Source organism: Stenella coeruleoalba (genome assembly GCF_951394435.1).
Source record: "Stenella coeruleoalba genome assembly, chromosome: 2".
In the NCBI taxonomy this organism is placed as follows: Eukaryota; Metazoa; Chordata; class Mammalia; order Artiodactyla; family Delphinidae; genus Stenella; species Stenella coeruleoalba.
Genome location: NC_137147.1, coordinates 85083637 through 85111055, shown reverse-complemented (window position 1 = coordinate 85111055; position 27419 = coordinate 85083637). Strand labels below are relative to the sequence as shown.

The 27419-nt window shown below is 38.8% G+C and overlaps 1 protein-coding gene across 8 annotated transcripts in view; it reads right to left on the bottom strand.

Annotated features, from left to right (window-relative positions):
* Positions 1–27419, bottom strand: part of GANC (glucosidase alpha, neutral C) — a 77327-nt gene that overhangs the window by 41337 nt on the left and 8571 nt on the right. For 5 of the 8 annotated variants that reach the window (XR_013825230.1, XM_079906815.1, XM_079906816.1 and 2 more), the window contains exons 4-10: positions 21435–21562; positions 13578–13760; positions 7093–7141; positions 4112–4178; positions 2600–2696; positions 1365–1545; positions 983–1136 (exon numbers count right to left, since the gene is read on the bottom strand). Coding sequence is in view for 7 of the 8 variants with exons in the window: in XM_079906815.1 (XP_079762941.1) it covers positions 983–1136; positions 1365–1545; positions 2600–2696; positions 4112–4178; positions 7093–7141; positions 13578–13760; positions 21435–21562 (859 nt within the window). In the remaining variant the exon portion in view is untranslated. Of the gene's footprint in view, positions 1–982; positions 1137–1364; positions 1546–2599; positions 2697–4111; positions 4179–7092; positions 7142–13577; positions 13761–20462; positions 20784–21434; positions 21563–25746; positions 25980–27419 lie in introns of those variants that run through there. The other 3 variants (XM_079906814.1, XM_079906818.1, XM_079906819.1) reach the window with 3 other exon arrangements.

The following is a 27419-nucleotide window of genomic DNA, read 5'->3' as shown; positions in this document are numbered from 1 at the left end:
GAAACACAGCTCATTTTGTGTGTTGACCATGTACCCTGCAACTTTGGTTAATTGTGTGTGTGTGTGTGTGTGTGTGTGTGTATTCTTTGGGATTTTCTATCATATAGTATCACATCATCTATGAATAGAGATAATTTTACATCTCCCTTTCCAATTTGGATGCCTTTTATTTCTTTTTCTTGACTAATTTCTCTGGCTGGAACTTTAACTACAATGTTCAATAGCAGTGGTGAAAGAGGGAAGCCTCATCTTGTTTCTGATCTTAGGGAAAACCTTGCAGTCTTTCACCGTTGAGTATGATGTTAGCTGTGAATTTTTCATAAATGCCTTTTATCATGTGGATGAAGTTTCCTTTCATTCCTAGTCTTCTGAATGTTTTTATCATGAAATAGTGTTGGATTTTGTCAAATGCTTTTTCTGCAATCAATTGAGATGATCTCATATCTTTTATTTTATTTTATTTATTTTTTTTGTGGTACACGGGCCTCTCACTGTTGTGGCCTCTCCTGGCGGCATGTGGGATCTTCCCGGACCGGGGCACGAACCCGTGTCCCCTGCATCGGCAGGCAGATTCTCAACCACCGCGCCACCAGGGAAGCCCCAATCTCATATCTTTTAAAGATAAAATGCTTTTATAGTGCTAAAGCCACTATATTTTAATGGAGAAGAGAACATAGAAAAGTTCAGGTTGGGATACTGGTCATCTGAGATAAAGGAAGAGAAAGCCCAGGGGTTAAAAGGCTCTAAGGAAGGCAGATGGTGAGTATTAGGGATTAGAGAATGGAGAGTTCCAGCCCTAGTGGAATGTTTAACCAAGCTGAATGGGATGAGAGTGGGAGGAGAAATGCTTGCTTCTTTAAAAGCTTGGGTAAGTTGTTTATAAATACTATATGGTGTACAACAAATATTAATTTACAGTGATTCTACATGGGATAGAGGAAATATAATGGAACAAGAAACTGGCACTTCCACATGCAAGTACCTGTAAGGTATGAGTACTGCTTGAAGACGTCAGAAGGTGTAGGTCCTGTCAGCAAAAAAACATCAATGATTCCACTCTCTGACATCCAGTGCACATCAGTTTGAGATCTGACCTTTTGTCTAACAGCAACTGGGCCCGTCTGGGTCAATGCATCCTGGAAAAGGAATGGAATGAAGGTCTGAAAAATTTCCCTCTAACCCACAACACCCATCCATACGTGTGTAATAGTCTGATCCTTTAGTACATACCAATAACCTTCACTGATTATACTGCGAGGACTCTAGAGGCAGAGAACTGCCATTAAAAGCCCAGAGCTACAATTACACTTCAGTGGTTTTGTTTCTTCTGTGATTATGACATGCAGTCATGATCCATTGCTCACCTTTACAGCAGGCTCTGTATTGATCTCCACTAGTGTTTCTGAGGCATTTAGCCAAAAAATGCCTAGAGTCCTGCCCAGTTTGTGGGCCAGGAGATAAGGCACTGAACCATAAATGCCCATTTTGTCATGTATTTTATATCCATAGACATCTAGGTTATAAAGACGGTAAGCATCTCCATCACTGAAACACACAAGGAAGGATTACCAATTACCACTGCATATATATTCTTAATGAATATTATAGCTCCATTCTCCCCTGCATTCTCCCCTTGGGTACAATACATCTTTCAAAGCTCAACTCCTAACACTTCCCTAAAGGTTTCCTGACCCAATGTGGGTGAATATGATCCTCCTCCTTTGATTCCTTTGGCATCCCCTCAGGCTACTATTGGCGTGTATGATCTCATAGCTTTTCTAAATATCTCTTGTGAGGTGAGGACCATTTCCTGTGAATCCTGCATAATAGCAAGCACACAATAAATTGACAAATTTTGTATTTCTCTGTCGTGAAAGCAAAATGATAGTATCCTAACATGTTTCCACAGTGCTGAGTAGGGAAAGATTAGGAACTGAATTGAGGTGGGGAACACGGAGCTCAGGTTGGTGTGAGAGCAACACAGTTTCTGATTCACTTGTCACTATGTCTCCCTATTATCTAAACAGCATCTGAACCTGGCAACTTTGACCAGACTCTGTTTCTCTTTGGTTCCGCTTCCTCTTAGAGTGATACCCCTGGCATTTGTTTGTCAATAGTGTTAGTTTGAAATAATCTCCCCGAGGGAATCAAAGGTGATATGAGATGCCACACTCTTCCATTCTCTGGCTCACTGTCCTTTTTTGGTAAAAGCCTTTTTCTAGGTCAGTGATCTTCACAGTGTATTTCCCAAGGTTCCACAGAAAGGCCTTGGGAGGTGAAAGCAAAACCCGGGGAGGTGATATTATGAAGCTCTCCCTGCTACTTCAACCACAGCAGCTCCATATTTTTACTTCCTCTATATTTTTAGGTTCAGCAATACAGTTTTTATAATTGTCTTCTTTTTGCCAAAATATAAAAATTGAAAACCACTGCTCTGGGCGATCATTAAAGGGAAATTCTTAAAGACCTACAAGCAATATCAAGAGGGGAAAGGCCAGATACATATTAGCACTGGCTCAGACATCTCACATATTTTCCTTTCAAACTTTTCCAGTCCAGAAACCAGAGCCTCCTGTAAGAATTCTTGTTTTCACTTTACCTGGTATTTTTAAGTTGGTGTGATTCTGCATGTTGCGGGATCCCATAGACATGCTCAAACCCATGCAAGGAGAAATCCAAACCAATGGAGGCAGGACCTGCAGGGACCAGGATAGTGACTGAGTTTTGCTTCTCAGTGGGACAATCGATTGAGGAGATTCAGCAACTATAAGAGCAGCAAGATGACTAGACTAGGGATCAAGAGACCTGAGCTTGCCCTGATCAATCAGTAAATCATGTATGCTGACTCTCTGTACGGTTATATTTAGGTGTTGTGGGGATACAAAAATGCACATGGCAAAGTTCTGGGCACTTATTAGTTATGTTTCCTTAGCTGTGTGCTAAAGTTCTCTGTGTCCTCATTTATAGTAAATCTCCTTTCTATCTGTAAAATAGGATGACAAAGTTTTAGATTTTTTCCCTAATCTAAATTTTCCAGAAATGTATTGCATACTTGTTTGCTTTAGGAAGCAGATGATAGCGAGCACTTTTAATACTTACTAGATGAAAGGCTGGGTGTCTTCTGCCTGACGGTTCATTCTTACTGCATACAGAAACTATAAGGTCAAGGGCACCAGGAGGACCTTTCCTGGCTCCTCAAAATACCCCCTTCCCTGTGATTGTAGATATATAAATTTCCTTTAGCCAAAGACAAGTCCTTTATCTAACAATTATTTTAGAGATATGGGGAAAACGAAAGTAACTAGGAGAGATAACATTGACTTAAATTCCCTCTCAGGTAAAAGTATTTGCCATCAAATGGTCCTTATTTGGAGGAGTTTATGGAAACGGGGTGCTTTAGGTAAGGTAAAAAGGATTATAATGTTACAGAAAGGGGAGCTTTAGGGCCCCTCTACTTATAATTTTTGGGCACATGTCAGTCCTGATCATTATATGAGGCTATAGAAATAGATGCTAGAACAGAGATTCTCAAGGAGTTAGGGAAGGTCTGTTATTCCCCAGGGTAGGGAGAAATAAGGAGAAAAGTGAGTATTTTTTCCAACTAAATAAGCCCCAAGTATTTGAACCGTGTCTCCTAAAGGGACAAATTCCTTCCCAGCCACCTACACCCTCCCCCTCCATCACTAAGCCTAGTGAGAAATGTCACATGATGCTCACATAAATGATGGGGAGGCCTGGAAAAGGCTGAGAACCACTGCATTGAAATGTTGGAGGCAATGAGCTCTAGAACTTGGTTTCTCATCACTTGACTCTCATAAAAATAGAATGTAGAATTTGCAGCTGTCTGATTCACTGCATAGTGCAAGCAGTATGCGGACCTCCATGAGACCAGAAACTCCATAAGGCCTATACTTCTACGCTCCCCACAAGTCATACACTCACTATTTCTCTATTGCAATGCATTACTGAAGAATAGGGGACCCAAACATGAGATTTCTGTTCACCTTACAGAAGTCATGTGTTTAGGTGCCAAAGCTCAAGGGACTTTTAGATAGAGATTTTGGCCATTTTGGAAAGGTCTGTTTTAACACTACACCAGTTTTAATTGTACCATTATCTTTGACATCCACAAAATTTCTGAATTTCTCCTCCCACAGGCCCAGTTCCTCTTGATTTTCCTGTTGGCACAAAAAAAGGGAGCAAACTGAGGTTATATATTGCAACAAATGTTGTTACCACAATAGCACATTTATTTGATTAAAATATTAGACTGAGGAAGTGATTTCATCTTTTAAAAGGCCAATTTGTGATATCAGTATATTAATCAAATTAGATCTATGTTCTATATAAATGCCATTAATCATCCTTATGATCTATAGCAGACATGAATATATTTTTTATTGTGGTAAAATGTACGTAACTTAAAATTTACCACTTTAACCATTTTTAAGTGGCATTAAGTACATTCACATGTTGTACAACCATCATCACCATCCATTTCCAGAATTTTTACATCCTTCCAAACTGAACCTCTGCACCCATTTAACAATAATTCCCCATTCTCCCCTCCCCCCAGCTCTTGACAACTACTTTTCTATTTCCTGTCTTTATGAATTTGACTACTCTAGATATCTAAGTAGAATCATAAAGTATTTGTCCTTTTGAGACTGGCTTACTTCACTTAGTATAATGTCTTCAAGATTCATCCATTTTGTAGCATGTATCAGAATTTCCTTCCTTTTTAAGGCTGAATAATATTCCATTGCATGTATATACTCCATTTTGTGTGTGCATTCATCTGTCAATGACTCTTGGATTACCGGATTGCTTCTACCTTTTGGCTACTGTGAATATCATTCTGCTATGAACATAGGCTGCAAATATTGGTTTGAGTCTCACTTTCAGTTTTGGATATATATCCATAAATGGAATTACTGGATCATATTGTAATTCTTTTTTTTCTTTAATTTTTAATTATTTATTTATTTATTTTTATTTTTGGCTGCGTTGGGTCTTTGTTGCTGGGCATGGGTTTTCTCTGGTTGTGGCAAGCAGGGGCTACACTTTGTTGCGGTGCACGGTCTTCTCATTGCAGTGGCTTCTCTTGTTGCGGAGCATGGGCTCTAGGCACACGCAGGCTTCAGCAGTTGCACCAGGCGAGCTCAGTAGTTGTGGCTCGCGGGCTCAGTAGTCATGGCACGCGAGCTCTAGAGTGCAGGCTCAGTAGTTGTGGCGCACGGGCTTAGTTGCTCCAGGGCATGTGGGATCTTCCTGGACCAGGGCTCGAACCCGTGTCCCCTGCATTGGCAGGCGGATTCTTAACCACTGCACCACCAGGTGAGCCCCTCATATTGTAATTCTATGTTTAATTGTTTAGGAACTGCCACACTGTTTGACGTGAATATCTTTAAAAGAGCCAAAATGATGTGAAAGCACTTTGCAAAATGCAGTCTTTTACATATGTAAGGCAAAACATTTAGAATCAAATAACTTGGGTCTCTTCTGAGAGACCCTAAGCAAAGATTTTGGCTGAGATGGGCACCTTCCCCCCTGCTTCAATTAGCCAAACTACTGGCTGTGTTCTTGTGCTGGATGGAGAAGTCAACTGGGATGGCCACTGCTCAGGTTCACTATCTTTTGACCTAGAGCCATGAACTTTCAAGCTTTACAAAAGTCACCTTTTCTCTGGTAAAATGAAAAAAGTTTTAAAAGAATTGTGTGTGTATGTGAAAAGCACATTTCTTTTTAAAAAGTGAGGGACTTCCCTGGTGGTCCAGTGGGTAAGACTCCGCACTCCCAATGCAGAGGGCCTGGGTTCGAACCCTCATCAGGGAACTAGATCCCGCATGCATGCCACAATTAAGAGTCCGCATGCCACAACTAAAAGATCTCTCATGCTGCAACTAAAAGATCCCGCATGCTGCAACGAAGATCCTGAGTGCCACAACTAAGACCCAGCACAGCCAAAATAAATAAATAGATAGATAAATAAATAAATAATAATAAAGTGAGCCCTTTCCCTATTTCTAGGCTGTTTCTTCATAATTAAATCTTCTGTAAAGTGAGTCTGTTTTTTTTAAAACGACACCTGAATTCTTTTTTTTTTTTTTTTTTTTTTTGCGGCACATGGGCCTCTCACTGTTGTGGCCTCTCCTGTTGCGGAGCACAGACTCCGGACGTGCAAGCTTAGCGGCCATGGCTCACGGGCCCAGCCGCTCCGCAGCATGTGGGATCTTCCCAGACCGGGGCACGAACCCGTGTCCCCTGCCTCGGCAGGCGGACTCTCAACCACTGCGCCACCAGGGAAGCCCGACACCTGAATTCTTAATGTGGGATTATTATCCTGAGGTCTAGATAGGCTTTAAAGTTTGTGAACTCCCTGAAACAGTAGGAAAAAAATTTTTTTTCTACAGAGGTGGTTCACAGCTTTCATCAGAGTCCTGCAAAGGGATGTTTGACTCAAAACCACTATCTAAGCTATCTGATTAGAGGTCTCCCAAAAGCTAATATAACATATTGTCACAAAGCTGTGTAAGGCACAAATGTGTTAGTTTTTATCTTCCCTATTTGAAAATGGAAAAATTATTCTCTCTCATATTCATCAGTATGGGCCAGTTCTCAAGAGGGAGAAGCATTTGTCTTATTGCACTGGAAATATTTTTCACCATTCTTCGTGGCCATAGCTACTGTCAGGGTTCCTTTAAAGATGTGTGGGGCTTTGGATGAAGAGACGATTTCTGGAATGTCCATTCTCCAGAATTTAGCCAAAATAATCTTTCTGAAACAGAAATCAGACCATGTATCTCTGCTGCTTAAGACCCTTCCATAGTTCTCCTTTGCTCTTAAAGTCCAAAAAAGTTAATGTGACTTAGAAGAATATAAGCTCCATGATAATGAGGGAATCGGATTAGTTTGATGATACAGCACCAATTCCTTGAAAGGTGCCTGGCCTACAGGAGGTCCCATTTATATGTGGTAAAGCATTTACCAACTACCCACCTGTATAAGGGAAGAACAGACCTATTATACTCCACATAATGATGATGATAGTGAAAAACATTTTAAAAAGATAAATTACTCTATGTAGATTACCTGAGTGGTATCATCTGATGTATCCTCCTCATTTTCCTTGGTGGCTCTGCTGTAATATAAAGTTGTTTCACTCATGGCAAGACTGACAATTTGTTCAATGATAAAGATTTCCATTTCCAAATATTGAGACCCCATAAATTATATCCTTTAACTTATTAAAAATAACATCATTATAAAAATAAATTTATGAAATTAAACATTTATGATGAACATTAATCCAACAGCTTGATTTCTTATAAAATATAGAGATTTGAATTTCCTTAAGTCTTTTAAAAATACATTAATCAGTTTTTTTATTATAAATGTAATACATGTTCATAGTATTTAAACAAAACGTAAGCAAGGTAGAACACAGTTCCTCTCGCGCAATATTACCCTAGAATGGAGCAACATGATGCACTGTCTTGCACGATGATGACAACTTATTCTAACACCTATAGTTGTATTTGAGTGCATATTTCTTCCATTCTTAACAATACTAGACTTCATGGATTTTTTTTTAACTCTTTGCCAATCTAAAGTTTTAGAAAAGATAATGCATTTCAGTTTGAACTTGTACCATTAATGATGCAGACTACCTTTTTATACATTAAATGGTATTTCTAGTTCTGTGAATTGTCTATTCATACTCATTATACATTAATTTTTTCTTTAGTGTAAAATGCAGCATGCATATAGAAGAGTATATAATGTATGCACAGAGTTTAAAGAATAATACTAAAGTGAACAATTATGAACCTACCAGTGAGCATAAGCAACAGAAATGACTTGTTCTTTTGGAGTTCCTATGTGCCTCTCTTCAAATGTATCTGCCCCCCTAATATTTGCATTCAATGCTACAAATTTCCCTCAAAGCACTGCTTTTGCTGCATCCCACAAATTTTGATGTTGTATTTTAATTTTCATTTAGTTTGAAATCTTTTCCTTTCTTTCTTTTTAGATTTCTTCTTTGTGTTATTAAGAAGCATGTTGTTTAATCTTCAAGTATTTTGGAATTTTCCAGCTTTCTGTTGTTGATTTCTAGTTTAATTGCATTGTGGTCTGAGAGCTGGCGTTGTATGATATCCATTTGTTTAAATTTGTTAAGGTGTGTTTTATGACACAAAATATGGTCTTGGTGAATGTTCCATGTGAGCTTGAGAAGAATGTGTATTCTACTGTTGTTGGATGAAGGAGACTATAGATGTCAATTATAGCCAGCTGATTGATGGTGCTTTTGAATGAGAATATGTCCTTATTGATCTTCTCCCTGCTGAATCTGTCCATTCCTGATAGAAGGGTGTTAAGGTCTCTAATTGTAATAGTGGATTCATCTATTTCTACTTGCAGTTCTATCATTCTTGCCTCAAGTATTTTGATGCTTTGTTATCAGGCACATACTTTCCCTGTTTTGAAGTTAGCTCTTTCTGAAATTAATATAACTACTCCTATTTTCTTTTTTTTTTGAGAGTTGGGAGTTAAGTTTTATTGGGGGCAAAATGAGGACTGCAGCCCAGGAGACAGCGTTTCAGATAACTGAAAAACTGCTCTGCTATTTTCTTTTTTAAAGATCATAATGCTATCATTTATTGGATGAAAAAAACAAAGAAGAAAAAGAATTGTTTTGGAATGTTTGGGGGAAAAACAGCTTGCTTATAAGTAAAATTCTTTCTCTTTGAAATGAGTTAGTAAAAAAGAAAACAATCTTCATTATATGAAATAACATCACCAGGTAGGAAAAGCAGCACACAAGAATATATTTTTGGATATAAAAATTTATATTTATATATAGTTATGCCATCAGCAGCATTCAAAATTAGCTGAGTATCTACACAATTACACATATTGATTCATGTTTTAATGAAGTGTTTTAAAAGCTCATCATATTAGAACATGCACAATATTCTGAAGGCATATAAATTCCCCATGGGTTTCTGAACATCCTTACCCTCAACTTCACAATAGAATGTACAAAAGCAGTGAAAGATCAGAGTTCAGAGGTGTTTTATTTTTCTTTTCCTTGTTCAAAGTGCCTAAGTCAAGCAAATATATTGAAAAAGGCAAAATAAACACTTTGCATAGCAGAAGACTGCAAGATTGCATGTAAACTATGATTCTCCTTTATGACATTACACAAGTACAAGGTACATCTGTACGTAGAATAAGGCTCATTACCTCTTCTTGCAGCATGAATGTTCAACAGGCAGAGAGCAACGTTCTGCCCAGGGAACAGTCTCAATTTGGTCTCAAAGAATGCCTCCCAAGGATCCACAAGGACAATAAGTCTAGGCAGCCATTTATATCAGGGAACTTTTGTCCCCACTATGTCTACTTTTTGGTGCTGTCTGTTAAATGTAGTGACATTACTTTGTTGTGAATATACACATTAGTGTCAATACGATGCTGTGGACTGACCTTTCACTCCAAATAGCCATGTTCCCCCCCATCTAGTGAACTCACTCTTCCCTGGTTTCAGTTCAGCCCGTCTATAGAAATTTTTTTTTACACTTCCAAGCCCAGTGTCAGTTTATCAGCTCCTGCTAAGAAGGATATAATTTTATTTGGTCAATTTACATTAACAATATGGTCGGCCTGTTAAACTTTAGCCATTCTAATAGGTGTGTGGTAGTACATCACTGTTGTTTTAATTTGCAATACCCTAATGACTAACGGCATTGAACATATTTTTCAAGTGCTTATTTGTCACTTGTATATCTTCTTTGGTGAAATATCTGTTCAAATCTTCTGTTTATTAGATTATTTTCTTAAATTTTGAGAGTTCTTTCTATATTATATCAATCCATACAACTTCTTTATTAGATATATACTTTGCAAATATTTTCTCTTAGTCTATGAATTATCTTTTCATTCTCTTCATATAGTCTTTTTTTAATATACTAAAACTTTATTTGAATCATTATACAGAGGGATTAATATCCCTTTTTTACTGTTGAATAATATTTTATTATAATTGATTATGGTTAATTATTCAGGTTTTTTCTAGTTTTTACTATGACAATGCCACAATAAACGCCTTCATACATTTATCTTAGATACATGTGTGTTTGATTACAACAGGACAAAGTCCCAAAACTGGTAGTGCTAGTTCAAACGTATGCATATTTTAAATTTTAATGCATTTCCAGATCATTTCCTCCAGTTTGAAGCAACTCATACTCAAATGAACAAAGTCTAAGGCCTGGATGAACCTTGAGGACATTCTTCTAAGTGAAATAAGCCAGTCACAGAAAGATAAATACTACATGATCCCACCTATATTAGGTATCTAAAATAGTCAAATTCATAGACTCAGAGAGGAATGGTGGCTGCCAGGGGCTAAGGGGAGAGGGAAATGGGGAGTTACTAATCAATGGGCATAAAGTTTCAGTTAAGCAAGATGAATAAGTTCTAGAGACCTACTGTATAGCACTGTGCCTACAGTTAACAATACTGTATGGAACACTTAAAATTTTGTGAAGAGGGTAGATCTCATGTTAAGTGCTCTTACTACAGTAAAATAAAATAAAACAAAATAAAACAAAATAAAGTAATTAATAGTCAATGCAAATTAAAGGAAGAATAATAACCTATTTCTTCATATAGTCTTTGAATGGGCAGGCATTTTTACTTTTGGTTATGTCCATTTAACCCATTTTTTCTTTTGTGGATCATGCTTTTGGTGTAATATCTAAGACATCTTTGCCTGATCCAAGGTTTCAAGATTTTCTTCATTGTTGTCTAGAAGTTTTATAGTTTTAGGTTTTACATTTAGGTCTATATTGTATTTTGAGTAATTTTCTTTTTTTTTTTTTGATTGACGTTTCATTCTTGTTTGTGGCAACTTCTGAGCTCCTCACATGCCAGACTGGAAATTACAAGTCCTTGCCTTTTCATTTTGTTCAAGGTTTTTTGTTTGTTTGTATTTTGTTTTGGCGGTTATAATAAAGTTTAAAGTTTAAAATTTCTAAGTAATCGAATCAATCACCCTTTTTCCTTATGGCTCTTCAGTTTTTCTTACACTAATAAGATTTTTTAAATTCTACATTTTTTCCTATTTTTATTTTCTTGTGTGCTTTATTTTTATTTATCTGGAATTCATTTTTGCTAATGTTCTGAGGTTAGGACCTTACATTTTTTTTTCCAAGTGGATAATCTAATTTTCCTAACACAAAGATAAATACAAATAATGGAAATATAAACTAGTACACAACCTCTATGGGAGGCAATTTGGAAACATCTATCAAAAGTACAGATGTACAAACCATTTGATCAGAAATTATACTTCTGTGACTCTGGTCTATGGATATACTTACATGTACGCAAAATGACACATATACAAGGTTATTCATGAAGTAAGTAGTTGTAAAACAATATCAGAAACAACTTTAAAGTCTACTAGCAGGGATTAACTAAATGAATCACAGTGTAACCATATAATAGAAACTATGTAGCTGTTTTAAAGAAATTAGAAACTACCACATTGGTAAAGGGAAAAAATGCAAGGTACAGAATAATGTGTAAAGATGATATCATTTGTGTCAGGAAAGGAAAAAACAAAGAATACATTAATCTTATTGTATAGGCATAAATTATCTCTGGAAGGATACACAGAAAACTGGAAACACTGATTACTTTCAAGGATGGAATGAGGTAGCTCAAGCACAAATGGTGAGGGAGACTTTTCACTATATACACCTTTTTTTTTTCACATCTTTATTGGAGTATAAATGCTTTACAATGTTGTGTTAGTTTCTGTTGTACAACAAAGTGAATCAGCTATATGTATACATATATCCCCATATCCCCTCACTCTTGAACGTCCCTCTCACCCTCCCTATCCTATCCCTCTAGGTCGTCACAAAGCACCGAGCTGATCTCCCTGTGTATATACACCTTTGTACAATGTGCTTATTTAAAAAAATAAATAAAAATTAAAAAGCCCAACTTAGATATCACCTCTAAAACAAAAATAATGGGAGTTTAGTAAAAGGAAAAAATGTTTTAAATATTAATGCTTTAAATATAAATAAATAATGAATTAAATATAAATAACGAATACACAGGGATTTGTTATGCTATTAGTATTTTCAGTCAAAAAAAGTAATTGAATTATATTCATAAGGCACTAACAGAGTAGGTGGCAGGATTATGGGTATTTTTTCTTCTTTTCAATATTTTCTATTTTTCCTTCAATGAACACATTTCTGTGATAAAATAAGTCGTTTATATTTTATAAATTTATAAATTTATTTATTTATTTTTGGCTGCATTGGGTATTCGTTGCTGCATGGGCTTTCTCTTGCTGAGGCGAGCAGGGGCTACTCTTTGTTGCGGTGTGTGGGCTTCTCATTGCGGTGGCTTCTCTTGTTGCAGAGCATGGACTCTAGGTGCGTGGGCTTCAGTAGTTGTAGTGTGCAGGCACAGCAGTTGTGGCACATGGGCTTAGTTGCTCCACGGCATGTGGGATCTTCCTGAACCAGGGCTCGAACCCGCATCCCCTGCATTGGCAGGTGGATTCTTAACCACTACACCACCAGGGAAGTCTCAAAATAAGATTTTTTAATATTAAAATTTTTAAATAGAAATAAGTTGAAACTCAGAAAAAAATCACTATGTTGAATGCTTTCTGCAGCTCATATAAGATGTTCATTATTTGGGTAAAAATAGAAAGACTGGAGGATTTAAAGACAATATTGGTAAAAATGGAAGAAGAATCTCCTTCTACTACTATCTTCCAATTCATGCGACCCACACACAAACAGCTTTGATCAAATGGTTGGTTCCAGAAAATTCCTGGACAACTATTCAAGTCTAAGGTAACTCATGTTATTCTAAGGAGGTAAAATGAAATTCTGAAGACAAGACATGTTAGTTCACATTAGCATCTATCAAGTTAACACGGTGTGGGCTTCCCTGGTGGCACAGTGGTTAAGAATCTGCCTGCCAATGTAGGGGACATGGGTTCAAGCCCTGGTCCGGGAAGATCCCACATGCTGTGGAGCAACTAGGCCTGTGCGCCACAACTGCTGAGCTCACGTGCTGCAACTACTGAAGCCTGTTCACCTAGAGCCTGTGCTCCGCGACAAGAGAAGCCACCACAATGAGAGGCCTGTGCACCGCAATGAAGAGTAGCCCCTGCTCGCCGTAACTAGAGAAAGCCCGCGTTCAGCAACGAAGACCCAATACAGCCAAAAATAAATAAATACATTTATTAAAAAAAAAAAGTTAACAGGATGATTTTTTAGAAGGATGTGTAGGGTAGAGAACATCCTCAGTCAAACATATAGGATGTGTTAAGAGTGTCATCTTCACAAATGTCTGAGAATAATTTTTGTCATCAAGCCTGCATTCACCTGCACAGGTGAAAAGATGAAATTTCTCAGAACAATATCCCAGCAAATAAGGCAAACCAGTTTTCTATGGTGATGTATTATCTATTTAGGCAACTGGTATTCACAGTCAGGTTTTCTTAAGTTCTTTGTGTGTTAAGTAATGTGCAAAAATACCTTTGCTTGGGAGGAATCTGCAGCTGCTCAAAGTACAATTGGCCCAGGGAGTTTATGCTCATCACAACCTCTTCTTCAGATACCAAGTCTATCTTGAATGGGTTTGCTGTGATGTGACACTTCAGATCTCCTTTTCCATTTGCCAATACAAGACCGCCTGTATCCCCTGAGCATGAAATCAGCCTGGAAAACAAGGCAGGAAGAGAAAAATAAATTGCTGTAGGTTTACATGGCTCAATGCAATTCTCAATTCAAATTAGTAAATCAATATTCATGTGACATAGCACAGATAAGGCAGTAGAGAGCTGTAATTGAGAGCATGGGCTTTGGTGTCAGAAAGACTGGACTAAACATAGCTCTCCCACACACTAGGTGTATAACTGTGGACAAGTTAATCTTTCTAGTTCTTGTTTTCCTCATCTGTAAAGTGGAAATGAGAAAAGCAAGAACAAATAGAGATTTTTGAGAGGATTAAATGAGATCACACATGTAAAGCACTTGGCAAAGAGCCTGGCATATAATAAGCGCTCAGTAAATGTTAGCTCTCATCATCATTATTACTTTGGTCTGGTAACAAGTTGGTGCATAGAATTTAAACATTTTGCTTTTCTTTCTCGTTCCAACCCTACACTCAGAAACTGAGTAAATAACACAGATTCGGTTATTGATTCACTCAGTCCAAAGTGAGATGGAAAGGTGAAACTTTTGTTTATTTATCACCTAACTTCCAACAGCCCAATCAGACACGTACACTTTTTGGATGCTTTGGATCCCCAGGAGTTATATAAGCTCAGAGACAGCACTTAAAATCCCTAGGTCTATCATCAGGAAAAAAAGGGAGACTCAAATCAACAGAATTAGAAATGAAAAAGGAGAAGTAACAACTGACACTGCAGAAATACAAAGGATCATGAGAGAATACTATAAGCAACTATATACCAATAAAATGGACAACCTGGAAGAAATGGACAAATTCTTAGAAAAGTACAACTTCCCAAGACTGAACCAGGAAGAAATAGAAAATATGAACAGACCAATCACAAGCACTGAAATTGAAACTGTGATTAAAAAACAAAAGCCCAGGGCCAGATGGCTTCACAGGAGAATTCTATCAAACATTTACAGAAGAGCTAACACCTATCCTTCTCATACTCTTCCAAAATATAGCAGAGGGAGGAACACTCCCAAACTCATTCTACGAGGCCACCATGATCCTGATACCAAAACCAAACAAAGATGTCACAAAAAAAGAAAATTACAGGTCAAAACCACTGATGAACATAGATGCAAAAATCCTCCACAAAATACTAGCAAACACAATCCAACAGCACACTGAGAGGATCATACGCCATGATCAACTCGGGTTTATCCCAGGAATGCAAGGATTCTTCAATATATGCAAATCAATCAATGTGATACACCATATTAACAAACTGAAGGATAAAAACCATATGATAATCTCGATAGATGCAGAAAAAGTTTTTGACAAAATTCAACACCCATTATGATAAAAACTCTCCAGAAAGTGGGCATATATGACAAACCCACAGCCAACATCATTCTCAATGGTGAAAAACTGAAAGCATTTCCTCTAAGATCAGGAACAGGACAAGGGTGTCCACTCTCACCACTACTATTCAACATAGTTTTGGAAGTTTTAGCCATGGCAATCAGAGAAGAAAAAGAAATAAAAGGAATCCAAATTGGAAAAGAAGAAGTAAAACTGTCACTGTTTGCAGATGACATGATACTATACATAGAAAATCCTAAAGATGCCACCAGAAAACTACTAGAGCTAATCAATGAATTTGGTAAAGTAGCAGGATACAAATTAATGCACAGAAATCTCTTGCATTCCTATACATTAACAACAAAAAATCAGAAAGAGAAATTAAGGAAACAGTCCCATTTACAACTGCAACAAAAAGAAAAAAAAATACCTAGGAATAAACCTACCTAAGGAGATAAAAGACCTGTATGCAGAAAACTATAAGATACTGATGAAATAAATCAAAGACGATACAAACAGATGGGAAGATATACCATGTTCTTGGATTGGAAGAATCAACATTGTGAAAATGACTATACTATGCACAGCAATCTACAGATTCAATGCAATCCCTATCAAATTACCAATGGCATTTTCACAGAACTAGAACAAAAAATTTCACAATTTGTATGGAAACACAAAAGACCCTGAATAACCAAAGCAATCTTGAGAAAGAAAAACAGAGCTGGAGGAATCAGGCTCCTTGACTTCAGACTCTACTACAAAGCTACAGTAATCAAGACAGTATGGTACTGGCACAAAAACAGAAATATAGATCGATAGAACAGAATAGAAAGCCCAGCGATAAACCCACACACATATGGTCACCTTATCTTTGACAAAGGAGGCAAGAATATACAGTGGAGAAAAGACAGCCTCTTTAATAAGTGGTGCTGGGAAAACTGGACAGCTACATGTAAAAAAAGAATGAAATTACAACACTCCCTAACACCATACACAAAAATAAACTCAAAATGGATTAAAGACCTAAATGTAAGGCCAGACACTACAAAACTCTTAGAGGAAAACATAGGCAGAACACTCTATGACATAAATCACAGCAAGATCCTTTTTGATCCACCTCCTAGAGGAATGGAAATAAAATAAAAAATAAACAAATGGGACCTAATGAAACTTAAAAGCTTTTGCACAGCAAAGGAAACCGTAAACAAGACGAAAAGACAATCTGCAGAATGGGAGAAAATATTTGCAAACAAAGCAACTGACAAAGGATTAATTTCCAAAATATACAAGCAGCTCATGCAGCTCAATATCAAAAAAACAAACAATCCAAAAATGGGTGGAACACCCAAATAGACATTTCTCCAAAGTAGACATCAGATTGCCAACAAACACATGAAAAGATGCTGAACATCACTAATCATTAGAGAAGTGCAAACCAAAACTACAATGAGGTATCACCTCACACTGGCCAGAATGGCCTTCATCAAAAAATCTAGAAACAATAAGTGCTGGAGAGGGTGTGGATAAAAGGGAACCCTCTTGCACTGTTGGTGGGAATGTAAATTGATACAACCACTATGGAGAACAGTATGGAGGTTCCTTAAAAAACTGAAAATAGAACTACCATACGACACAGCAATCCCACTACTGGGCATATACCCTAAGAAAACCATAATTCAAAAAGATACATGTACCACAATGTTCATTGCAGCACTATTTACAGTAGCCAGGACATGGAAACAACCTAAATGTCCATCAACAGATGAATGGATAAAGAAGATGTGGCACATATATACAGTGGAATATTACTCAGCCATAAAAAGGAATGAAATTGAATTATTTGTAATGAGGTGGATGGACCTAGAGTCTGTCATACGGAGTGATGTAAGTCAGAAAGAGAAAAACAAATACCGTATGCTAATGCACATATATGGAATCTAAAAGAACAGTACTGATGAACCTAGTGGCAGGGCAGGAATAAAGATGCAGACGTAGAGAATGGACTTGAGGACACAGGAGCAAGGGGAAGCTGGGACGAAGTATGAGAGCAGCATTGACGTATATACACTACCAAATGTAAAATAGATGGCTAGTGGGAAGCTGCTGCATAGCACAGGGAGATCAGCTCAGTGCTTTTTGATGACCTAGAGGGGTGGAATAGGGAGGATGGGAGGGAAGCTCAAGAGTGAGGGGATATGGGGATATATGTATACATGTAGCTGATTCACTTTGTTGTACAGCAGAAACTAACAACACAACATTGTAAAGCAATTATCCTCCAATAAAGATATAAAAATAAAAAAATAAAATCCCTAGGTCTAGATATTTTTCTAGTGCATAGTCACCCTGGTCACAGGCCACTTTAGGGAGGATTAGGAGGGATAGTTTATGATCTTATATATCTTTACAACCTCCTCCATGGATTCTAGGCCTGCCCCTCAAGCAAGATGCTTTGGGTTCTGGAAATTAACTTTGTAGTTTGAGAGGTTGTGTCTCACTGTTCATCAAACTTAAATAGAGTTCTTTTGATTATTCTGTCAAGTAGGACTCTAGTCCATCTATTTCAGCCTAATGGACCCCCTGACGTATCATGCACTGCCCTGAGGCTTGAGCCATTTTGAGTACCACACAGGCCCTGTTATGGAAACACGTCTACCTTGTCTCTTACAACTAAATGCTGCTACTTTGACTCTGCTACCTAGAGTCTCATCATTTCCACTGAAATCAGGGAGCCCATTTTAATGGTACCATTCCCACCATTATCTCTAGCTCAGAAAAGACATTCACTCACTATAATGCTTTCCAAGTGTTCCCTCACTAATGTATTTCTCAATGAAGGAAGTATCTTTTGGATCCTTTGGAGAACAGACTTAGGGGCTAGATGCATATGACATATCCACTTCAACATTTTTATCTCCCTAAGTCTATGAATCATTTCTTCTACACAGCGCCAAGGAATTTCTGGTATCTCAGCTTCATTCAGCACAGTCCATAGCTGAGTTCAAGTTATACTTAACCAAGCAAATAATTAGAACCATTTTCAGCTGTCTAAGCTAGCATATTAAATCTGGATTCTCTGGTACCTGTACCCATGTCAGTAAATTTAGCATGATCCTAAAATTATGGTCCTTCCTTCTGGTCTAGAAGTCCCTCAGAAATCATTTCCATGCATATTTCCCAGATTTTTGCCAGTATAAAATCTTACAATTCTTTAGGTGTGTAAGCCTTTTCCTCCTGGGTTTGACTGTAATTGGCTCCCTAGGCATGTTGGGGTTTGACTTGATAGTGGGTCTGGAGGCAGTGAAGAGTGGTAAGGGTGAAGCACAGGGAGCACTGGAATCCCCTGGCACAGTATATTTCAGGTGAGGTTAACACGGGGTGTCCAAGCAGGTGAGATCAGCCTTATCAGATGGAGGAGAAGGAGCTGCTTCTGCTGAACTGGGAGGCTCAGTGGAATTTTGAAGTTTGGGACTCATGGTTATCCAAATCTTCCCAAATGTTGCTATTCAATTTTGGGGAGTCCTACCTTTTCACAGCGATGCCCTAAATTCATAGCCCTGATGAAGCTGTGAATTCAACTTACGCTCTAACTCAGCAGACCACAGAATCTAACTCTGTATCTGATTTTCAGCTACGAGGACTCTGTAGATATGACTTTTAGGATTGTCACAGAAATCTGTTAGGTTTCTGACAATTTAAAAGCCTGAAACTGCTGTTTTCTTTAAGTTCTTCAGTGAAATTAATAGCAGCCAGGCCACCTCAGAGTTTTGAATTTTGTATGGCAATCATGCTATGCTATGGCCCCACCACTTGGTTTGCCAGAGCCATGCTTTCAATAGGCACTCTATTTAAGGCAACCACAAGTAGTAATTTGACTGTCACAGAATGCCGTGGTTTATTGCTAGTCGTACTAATTTGCTAGAGCTTCCATAACAAAATACCACAGACCGGGTGGCTTAAACATCAGAAATTTATTTTCTCACAATTCTGGAGGCTGGAAATCCTAGATCAAAGTGTCAGCCGGTTTGGTTTCTTCTGAGGCTTTTCTTCTTGGCTTGCAGATGGCCATCTTCTTGCTGTGTCCTCACATGGCCATCCCTCTGTCTGTGTTATCTGTATCCTCATCTCCTCCTCTTACAAGACACCAGTCATACTGGATTAGGGCCCACCCTAATGACCCTATTTTAACTTAATTACCTGTTCAAAGGCTCTGTCTCGGAATAGTCACATTCTGAGGTATGGGGGGTTAGGGCTTCAACATGAGTCTGGTTGGGGAGGGTAGTATTCAGCCCAAAACATTAATATCTCACCGCCTAATGAAAACCAGGTCCTCACTGCCTTCAAATCCAAGTAGATCAGCTAACTAAGCTCAGATTTCCATCCTTGAGGGTCTGTTGCTTATACTCATTCTGATATCAATGACTGTGTTAACCAAAACTCAACTGCAGATAACAGAAACAACTCTGGCTATTTTAAGCAGAAAGTAAATGACTTAATATGGAGGAATTATTAGCTTACAACATTATGGAAGGTTTGAGGTAGCAGGTTCCTGGCTGAGTGTCCAGTAATGACTCCTAGAACAATACTGCATAATTGCAGGCCAACAGAACTTCTCTCTTAGCTGGAATCAGGAAGCTGGGTAATCAGAAGTCAATGTGGCAACTGGTGGGCTCCAGGATCATGCCAACTTAGCTGCAATCCAGAGACTGGGAAACCACTGCCCTAACTGGTGGCTCTAGAGTCATTCTATAACTGCTGATGCACACCAGCAAAATGGGAGACTCAATTCTGAAATCAAGATAACTGTAAGTGCATCTGATTGGTGGAACCTGAATTACATCAGAAACTAGCTATATGGGAGTCTGGGAAATGGAGAAATGTAGTTTTTAGTTATTACAGTAGCCAAAGGTCCTCTAGAAAAAGGCTGAAATAGAGGCAAAACTAATATACCACATTTACTACACAATGCTAATATTACCCTGACTCCAAAACCTGGCAAAGATAGCACAGAAAAACTATAGACTAATGTTACTTATGAACACAGATGTAAAAATGTTAAAGGTCTACTAGTAAAATGAATCGTCCAGGAGAGTAAAAAATAATGTAATGTGACCAAGAGGAAATACACACACACACACACACACACACACACACACACTCTCTCTCTCTCTCTCTCTCTCTCTCTCTCTCTCTCTCTCATTTGCCAAACTGCAAAGCTATGAGAATAGTCCCTTTTTAATTCTTATTTCCTAAGTTCTTAGCCTATAGTAGTGGCTCAGTGATATATTTTAAATTTATGACAGTTCTAGCATAGCTAAATTAATTTCTCCTTATAATTTATTAGCTTTTTTTTGGCTGTGTCAGGTCTTAACTGCAACACGCAGGATCTTTGTTGTGGCATGTGGGCTCTTTCGTTGCGGTGCACAGGCTCTTCGTTGCAGCACGCGAACTTCTCTCTAGTTGCCGTGTGTGGGCTCCAGAGAGCATGGGCTCTGTGTTGCAGCGTGGAGGCTTAGCTGCCCTGCAGCATGTGGGATCTTAGTTCTCTGACCAAGGATAGAACCTGCGTCCCCTGCATTGGAAGGCGGATTCTTTACCACAGGACCACCAGGGAAGTCCCATAATTTATTAAGTTTTTATTAGATTTTCATGGAAAAAATAATCTACATAAAACTATGATAATGATGTAGTGAAAATTAAAGCATCTGGCATAATCTTATATTCCCTTAGTGACATGATATAAAGAAAATAACAAACCAACAGACAGAACCAAGTTAAAATATCACCGGAAAATGTGCTGAGAACTGATGCAGATTCTGCAGGTACATGAAAAATGCTTTAATCCCCAAAGATTTTTTTTCCACCTAGAAACTGATCATTAATTTATCTCTGACTCTAAGACAGATTATATGTTAGACTTCTGAGACTGCCGTTAATTAAAAGTGAGTCAGTCTAACTGTATAAATTACTGTAAGCATGGGAGTTTTGCTAGTACATTGGATCTCTGGAGCCCTGCTGTTCATCTGAGTGAGTCAATTAAACAGGTCTCCTGCTTGCTCCCAAAGTCTGGCTGATAAACCGCTTACTTTGTCAGGAGGAGAGAAGATCAGAAGCTCTGCTTCTGCCCATTAATAAGTGCTGATGAGTCAAATGGTGGAGGAAGAGAGTACAGAATGGATAGCATCAAAATGGATAAATTTATCCCCAAATAACTGAAAACTAACTCTGCCAATGGTTGTATCTTTGAAGAAACAAAATAAGAGACTCATACAAAAGCTGCTACTCAAGGTATGATAGAAGAATATATTAAGGGTGTATCCAAGGTAACGTGTTTCTTGGCTTACCTTACAGTGCTTGGCTTGCTTGTGAGGACATCAGGAACTTCATACCTGGGTTTCAAGGGTGTTTCTTCATTGATTTTAAGCCTGAAAATATTTCCCTCTATACCATAAACTTCAGCCAGGAGAGGAACCTGGGAACACACACGCGATTAGTTTCAACAGGTTACCCAGGTCAGTTCTACAAATTATGATAATTAGAAAACTATGTTTAAATTATTATAGGCCAAGCAAATTGGAGAACAATGGCAATCATGAAGGAAAGCCTTTCCAATCTATATGTACTTGCTTGGCTCTATCTGTAGTAGAAACAAACACCTCCTATGTGTTCTATGGTTAGGCAAACATATAATTGTCCAGACCAGGACTGTTAAGAGTGAGAGGGCTCTCTATTAATAACGATAGTGGATGACAGGCATAAACTGAAACTGCCCTTGGAAAATTGGGACATGTGGCCCACTGTATCTATGATACATATCTAAGATATGTACAGGTATCTTAAGAATAAGTGTTTGGTGTTAAAACTAGAGTAACTGGATTCCAGTTGAACGAAAGATGAAGGGTAACAAGCCACAGAATAGAAAAGAATAGACAGTAAAACGGTGGTCATTGGGGTTCTCTACTGTAGATGAATAAGGCTTCCTGTGTTAAAATCAAGGCACTTCCTGTACACTTAGATTAAGGTCTGGGGAACTTTCTCTAGAGGCTGGGATATTCTCAGCTTTCTCAAGAAGATCAAGAATTTAGGTTAAATACTGCCTACGATGAAAGATGGAAGCAACATAGAATCATAAAGAGAATACAGAGTTTGAAAAATAAAACAATAACAACAAACTCTGAAGGCAGAGATGGCTGGATTTAGATTACAAAATGAGGCATCAAGATTAGGGAAATATCTTAAGACAGTGGTTTTCAACTGATGTGCCATGCTGCACTGGCTGCAAATCATTAAGTACAGTATGATGCCAAATTCTGGTTACAACTGGGTCTGTGTATTGTTACTATAATGTCTGTTAAATGAAAGGCTAAGCTGGGTAGCCTGTGTGAGGTAACACACAGAACGGGTATGCCGTGGTGCAAGCAAGATATAGGAAGCAGGGAGAATATTAATGCAGCACCAAAAAACAAAAACAAAAACAATCCCTCCCCCACAAAACGATGTTACTGGAACCTTGCTTCTTCAGAATATAGGAAAGGGCACTTGAACAGTGACAGGACACTGAAGAGTCACCAGGTAAATAATGGTAAATAGGCTGTGGCTGCTTTTACAGACATTCTTAAAACAAGGTTATGGGGCTTCCCTGGTGGCGCAGTGGTTGAGAGTCCGCCTGCCAATGCAGGGGACACAGGTTCATGTCCTGGTCTGGGAAGATCCCACATGCTGCAGAGCGGCTGGGCCCGTGAGCCATGGCTGCTGAGCCTGCGCGTCCAGAGCCTGTGCTCCACAACGGGAGAGGCCACAACAGTGAGAGGCCCGTGTACCACAAAAAAAAAAAAAAAAACAAAAAAACAAGGTTATGATGTAGTACTGATCATACAATAATAATTTTTTCCCCAGCTTTATTAAGAAATAATTGACATATTCTGTAAGTTTAAGTTGTACAACTCCTTGATTTGATACTTATATATTGCAAAAATGATCACCACCATAGCATTAGCTAACATCTGCATCAAGTCACATAATTACCATTTCCTTTTTGTGGTGAGAACATTTAAGATCTACTCTCTTAGCAACTTTCAAGTATATAATAGAGTATTATTAACTACAATCACTGTGCTGTTAGTCATCTTATTATAGTTGGAAGTTTGTACTCTTTGGCCAACACCTCCCCCTTTCCCCACCCCCAATCATACTGTAATTACTGCTTATATGTTTAGTATTCTTTTGTATATTTGATTTACTTCAAGTGTGCCATCAGAATTCTAAGATTTGAAAATGTATCCAAGTATAAGGCTGAAATCCTGTTAGATTATGTATTCCCTCCCAAGTTAGACATAAATTTCCACTACTCTCTCAAATTTAATTCAACTAACATTTATTTGGCATCTAATATTGTGAAGTGCTGATTGCTGTGAAAAGGATGGCTAAACTCTTAGGGAGAGTGCAATTTAGAGGAGATGCAACACCTATGTTGTAACCGTAAAGCGTTTTATGATAAATGCTGAGATAGGACGAGGACATGTGCTGCGGGAGAACAAGGAAGGGGAATATTGATGACTGTAAGGAGAGGGGTTCTGGGACATCTCTCTGGAGGAAGAGGGACTTAAGCAGGGCCTTGAGGGATTAGTAGGACTTTGGGGAGGCAAAAATGGGCAAGAACATCCTAAGCAGAGGGCACACAGGTTGTCCCTTATATGTGATTAACAAATTGCATTTCGTTTATATACTCAGAGATCCTCCCATTATTAGTAAAATAACTTTCTTAAAAATCTTTATTTTTTTAAACCAAAGACTGGTCTGATATGTTCTGTTCTTGAGGCTGTGGCCTAGTAAAGAATCCTAATTATATGAGAGAAGGTAGCAATAACCCTGCTTTTCCTATAATAACCCTAGGCAAGCAAACATACAAATCAGAGTAAAAGCCCCACTTTGTTTTCATTTTAACTTAATTAAGCAAACCAATTTTGCCAATAGGTAACCCTTTTCAAAGTCAATATCCAAATTCATTCTTATCTCTTATTATCATCAACATAGCTTCATATTCCAAGCACATAATTTCCTTAGACCTTAGTATACATTTGCTTGTATGATCTGGCTCATGCCGTTTTTACTGGCTTAAAAAATCAACAGCAGCAGACTCTCAGAAGTCCAATAAGTAAAGCTACTTGGACTGAAAACAGCAGGAAGTGGCTCAGAGCCTCTACCGTTGAGCCCGCTCCCCTCCCTGCATTGAGTTCTGACACCCCTCTACGGAAACCTCAGGGCTCTGCGCATGACAGTTTATAAACCACTTCCCTGGGCTTCTTAACTGCCAGTTATTGTCCAATTTTTCAACCAAAACTGGGCTGTCAAAAAGTCTGGACATGAATGTTATATCCTTCTATCTAAAACATTAAGAATTTCTAAACATTTCTGTTCTCTAGAGACCTGTTTGGATATTTATTTTAAAATAATATACAAATAAATTATTGAATCTCTATTAGTGATTAAAAATGACAATAAAAAACACGTTGTGGGCTTCCCTGGTGGCGCGGTGGTTGAGAGTCTGCCTGCCGATGCAGGGTACACGGGTTCGTGCCCCGGCCCGGGAAGATCCCACATGCCGCGGAGCGGCTGGGCCCGTGAGCCATGGCTGCTGAGCCTGCGCGTCCAGAGCCTGTGTTCCGCGGCGGGAGAGGCCACAACAGTGAGAGGCCCGCGTACCGCAAAAAAAAGCAAAAACAAAAAATTATGTTGTTACAGAAGTTAGACTGCATAAACTCAGAATTATTTAACGTTAATATTTAGAGAATAGCAGTAAAGATTGCGGCAAGATGGATTTATGTAAAATAAGTGAAGAAACATAAAATTAAACATTTAAAATAAGGTGAGACAGCATGGGTTTTGCTCCCCTAGAAAGATTTAAGATGTGTAAATGTCCTCCTACACAGAGAAGATGAAATAAATCCTCAAAGAAAGGAATACATTTTGGAGGTTCATTTTAGTACCACAAGTCTCTACTTGGTTTTTCATTCAGAGGCTCACCTCCCATAATCTGGGAGAGCATAAATTCCCTTTTCCTATCTTATTTCTCCCATACCGAATAAAAATAAAACCCAGTAGTTTGTCATCCCTAAGTCTAGTTTTTTTGGCCACAAGGGCAAAAATATGAGACAGGTTATAAAAATCATGGTGGTAACAACAGCCTTGTCTGTACATTCAAGCAGTGGAATGGATCACAGTTACATTAAAAGTTTTTTTTTAATTTCACCCCAAACTAGTAGAGACTATGACTGAGTTAACAGAATAGCCCTCTAACATATATTTAAATGATGGTGGGTATTAATAAGGGAAATTATGACCCCAACAACTTCTCCGTGATGGGTAGATCTTGCTTGTCCTCTGGAACCAGGTCTTTCTACTATATTATAAGGAATAGTTAACCTAAAAGGCCTAGAGAAGTGAGCAAGGACCTCTCTCAGCTATTGGTCAAGACCTTCCAGGATTCAGAGAATGGTCTAAGATTCATTAAATTGCTGTAGGGCACTTATTGCCCCTTCCATAGTTGTAGCCAGTTGGTTTATTGCAAGCACTGATTCTCTATGGAGAACGCTGGCAAGTTCACACTGGGCATTAGCATGTTCCCCAAGGACAATTAGCCTGTCCAGGTATGCTTCTGATTGCTTGGCCAGTTCCCCAATAAGCTGCCTGTTCCTGGACATTTCTGCAGAAACAGTCCTGGTTAACAAGTAGTAGTTGTTCCTCATCTGTTGAGGAGGTGGCTGGTTGGGCAAAGTCCCATTGCTTAGATGAAGACGCAAGGGATAACTTCATGGAGGTGCTCAGAGATATCCCTGCATCCTTGGAGAAGCTGCCAGAAGTGTTGCCACCAGTGAAAACTTGCAAACAGGCTGCAAAATAAACATTTTGCCAAATAGTTCATCCATGTCATGAAAAAGCATAAAAATTAGCAATATAAAGTAGGTCAAAGACGTAGGTCTGTTCCAAATAGCCTTGCTAGCAGTGCTTTTTAGGTACACTCAGAAGATAGCATAAATTTCCCTGCTCTGGTGTCACAAGGCTAGATCTTCTCTTTTTCTCAATCCAGGTCAAATTTTGACTGAAGGTAAAAAATTGATAGTAGTAGGAAAAAAGGAGGTCTAGGGCTTCCCTGGTGGCACAGTGGTTGAGAGTCCGCCTGCCGATGCAGGGGATGTGGGTTCGTGCCCCGGTCCAGGAAGATCCCACGTGCCGCGGAGCGGCTGGGCCCGTGAACTATGGCCTATGAGCCTGCGCATCCGGAGCCTGTGCTCCGCAGTGGGAGGGGCCACAGCAGTGAGAGGCCCGCGTACCGCAAAAAAAAAAAAAAAAAAAAAAAAAAAAAAGGAGGTCTAAAAAAGCAGTCAACACTTTACTGATAACTCCTTTAAGATTATTTTCTGGAAGCTTCTTTATCAAATATCTGATTATTTTGTCATAAGAAATAGGACCCTATGTGAGAAAACTTAGGGATCTGAACCTGCAACCAGCTTTTCTTCAAAGCCTAGATGTCCTGACCTAGAGGCAACACACAGGGCAACACTTCAGTTTGTTTTGTAACATTACTGTGTCCCAGGAACATCATGTTTGCTATGGACTGAATTGTCCATTGTCATTTCCCCCCCTCCCCAAACCTTCCCCATTCTCCAACCCTTCAATTCATATGTTGAAGCCCTAACCCTCAATGTGATGGCACCTGGAGATGGGGCCTTGGGAGGTGTTTAGGTTTTGATGAGGTCATGAGGGTGGAGTCATGATGGGATTACTGCCTTTACAGGAAGAGACCAGAGAGTTAGCTGTCTCTCCATCATGTGAATATACAGTTGACCCTTGAACAGAGATTTGAACAGCATGGGTCCACTTATACATGGATTTTTTTTCAATAAATACTTACTATAGTACCATACAATCCTTGGTTGGTTGAATCTGTGGATGTGGAACCATGTGTACTGAGGGCTGACTGTGAAGTCATACTTGGATTTTCCACTGCTAACCCCTGCGTTGTTCAAGGGTCAACTGTACACTAAGGAGGTGACAGTCTACAGGGCAGGAAGTGGGACCTTGATCTAGGACTTCCCAGACTCCAGAACTGTGAGAAATAAAGGTTTGTTAAGACACCCAGTTTATGTTATAGCAGTGTGAGCTCACTAAGACAACGGTGAACGAAACTTGGTTCTGTTTCCTGGTTGCTTATTAAGTAGCAGGTTGGGAGAAGGGAATTGGGAAGAAGGATTTCAAAAATTAACAACAGGGCTTCCCTGGTGGCGCAGTGGTTGAGAGTCCACCTGCCGATGCAGGGGACACGGGTTCGT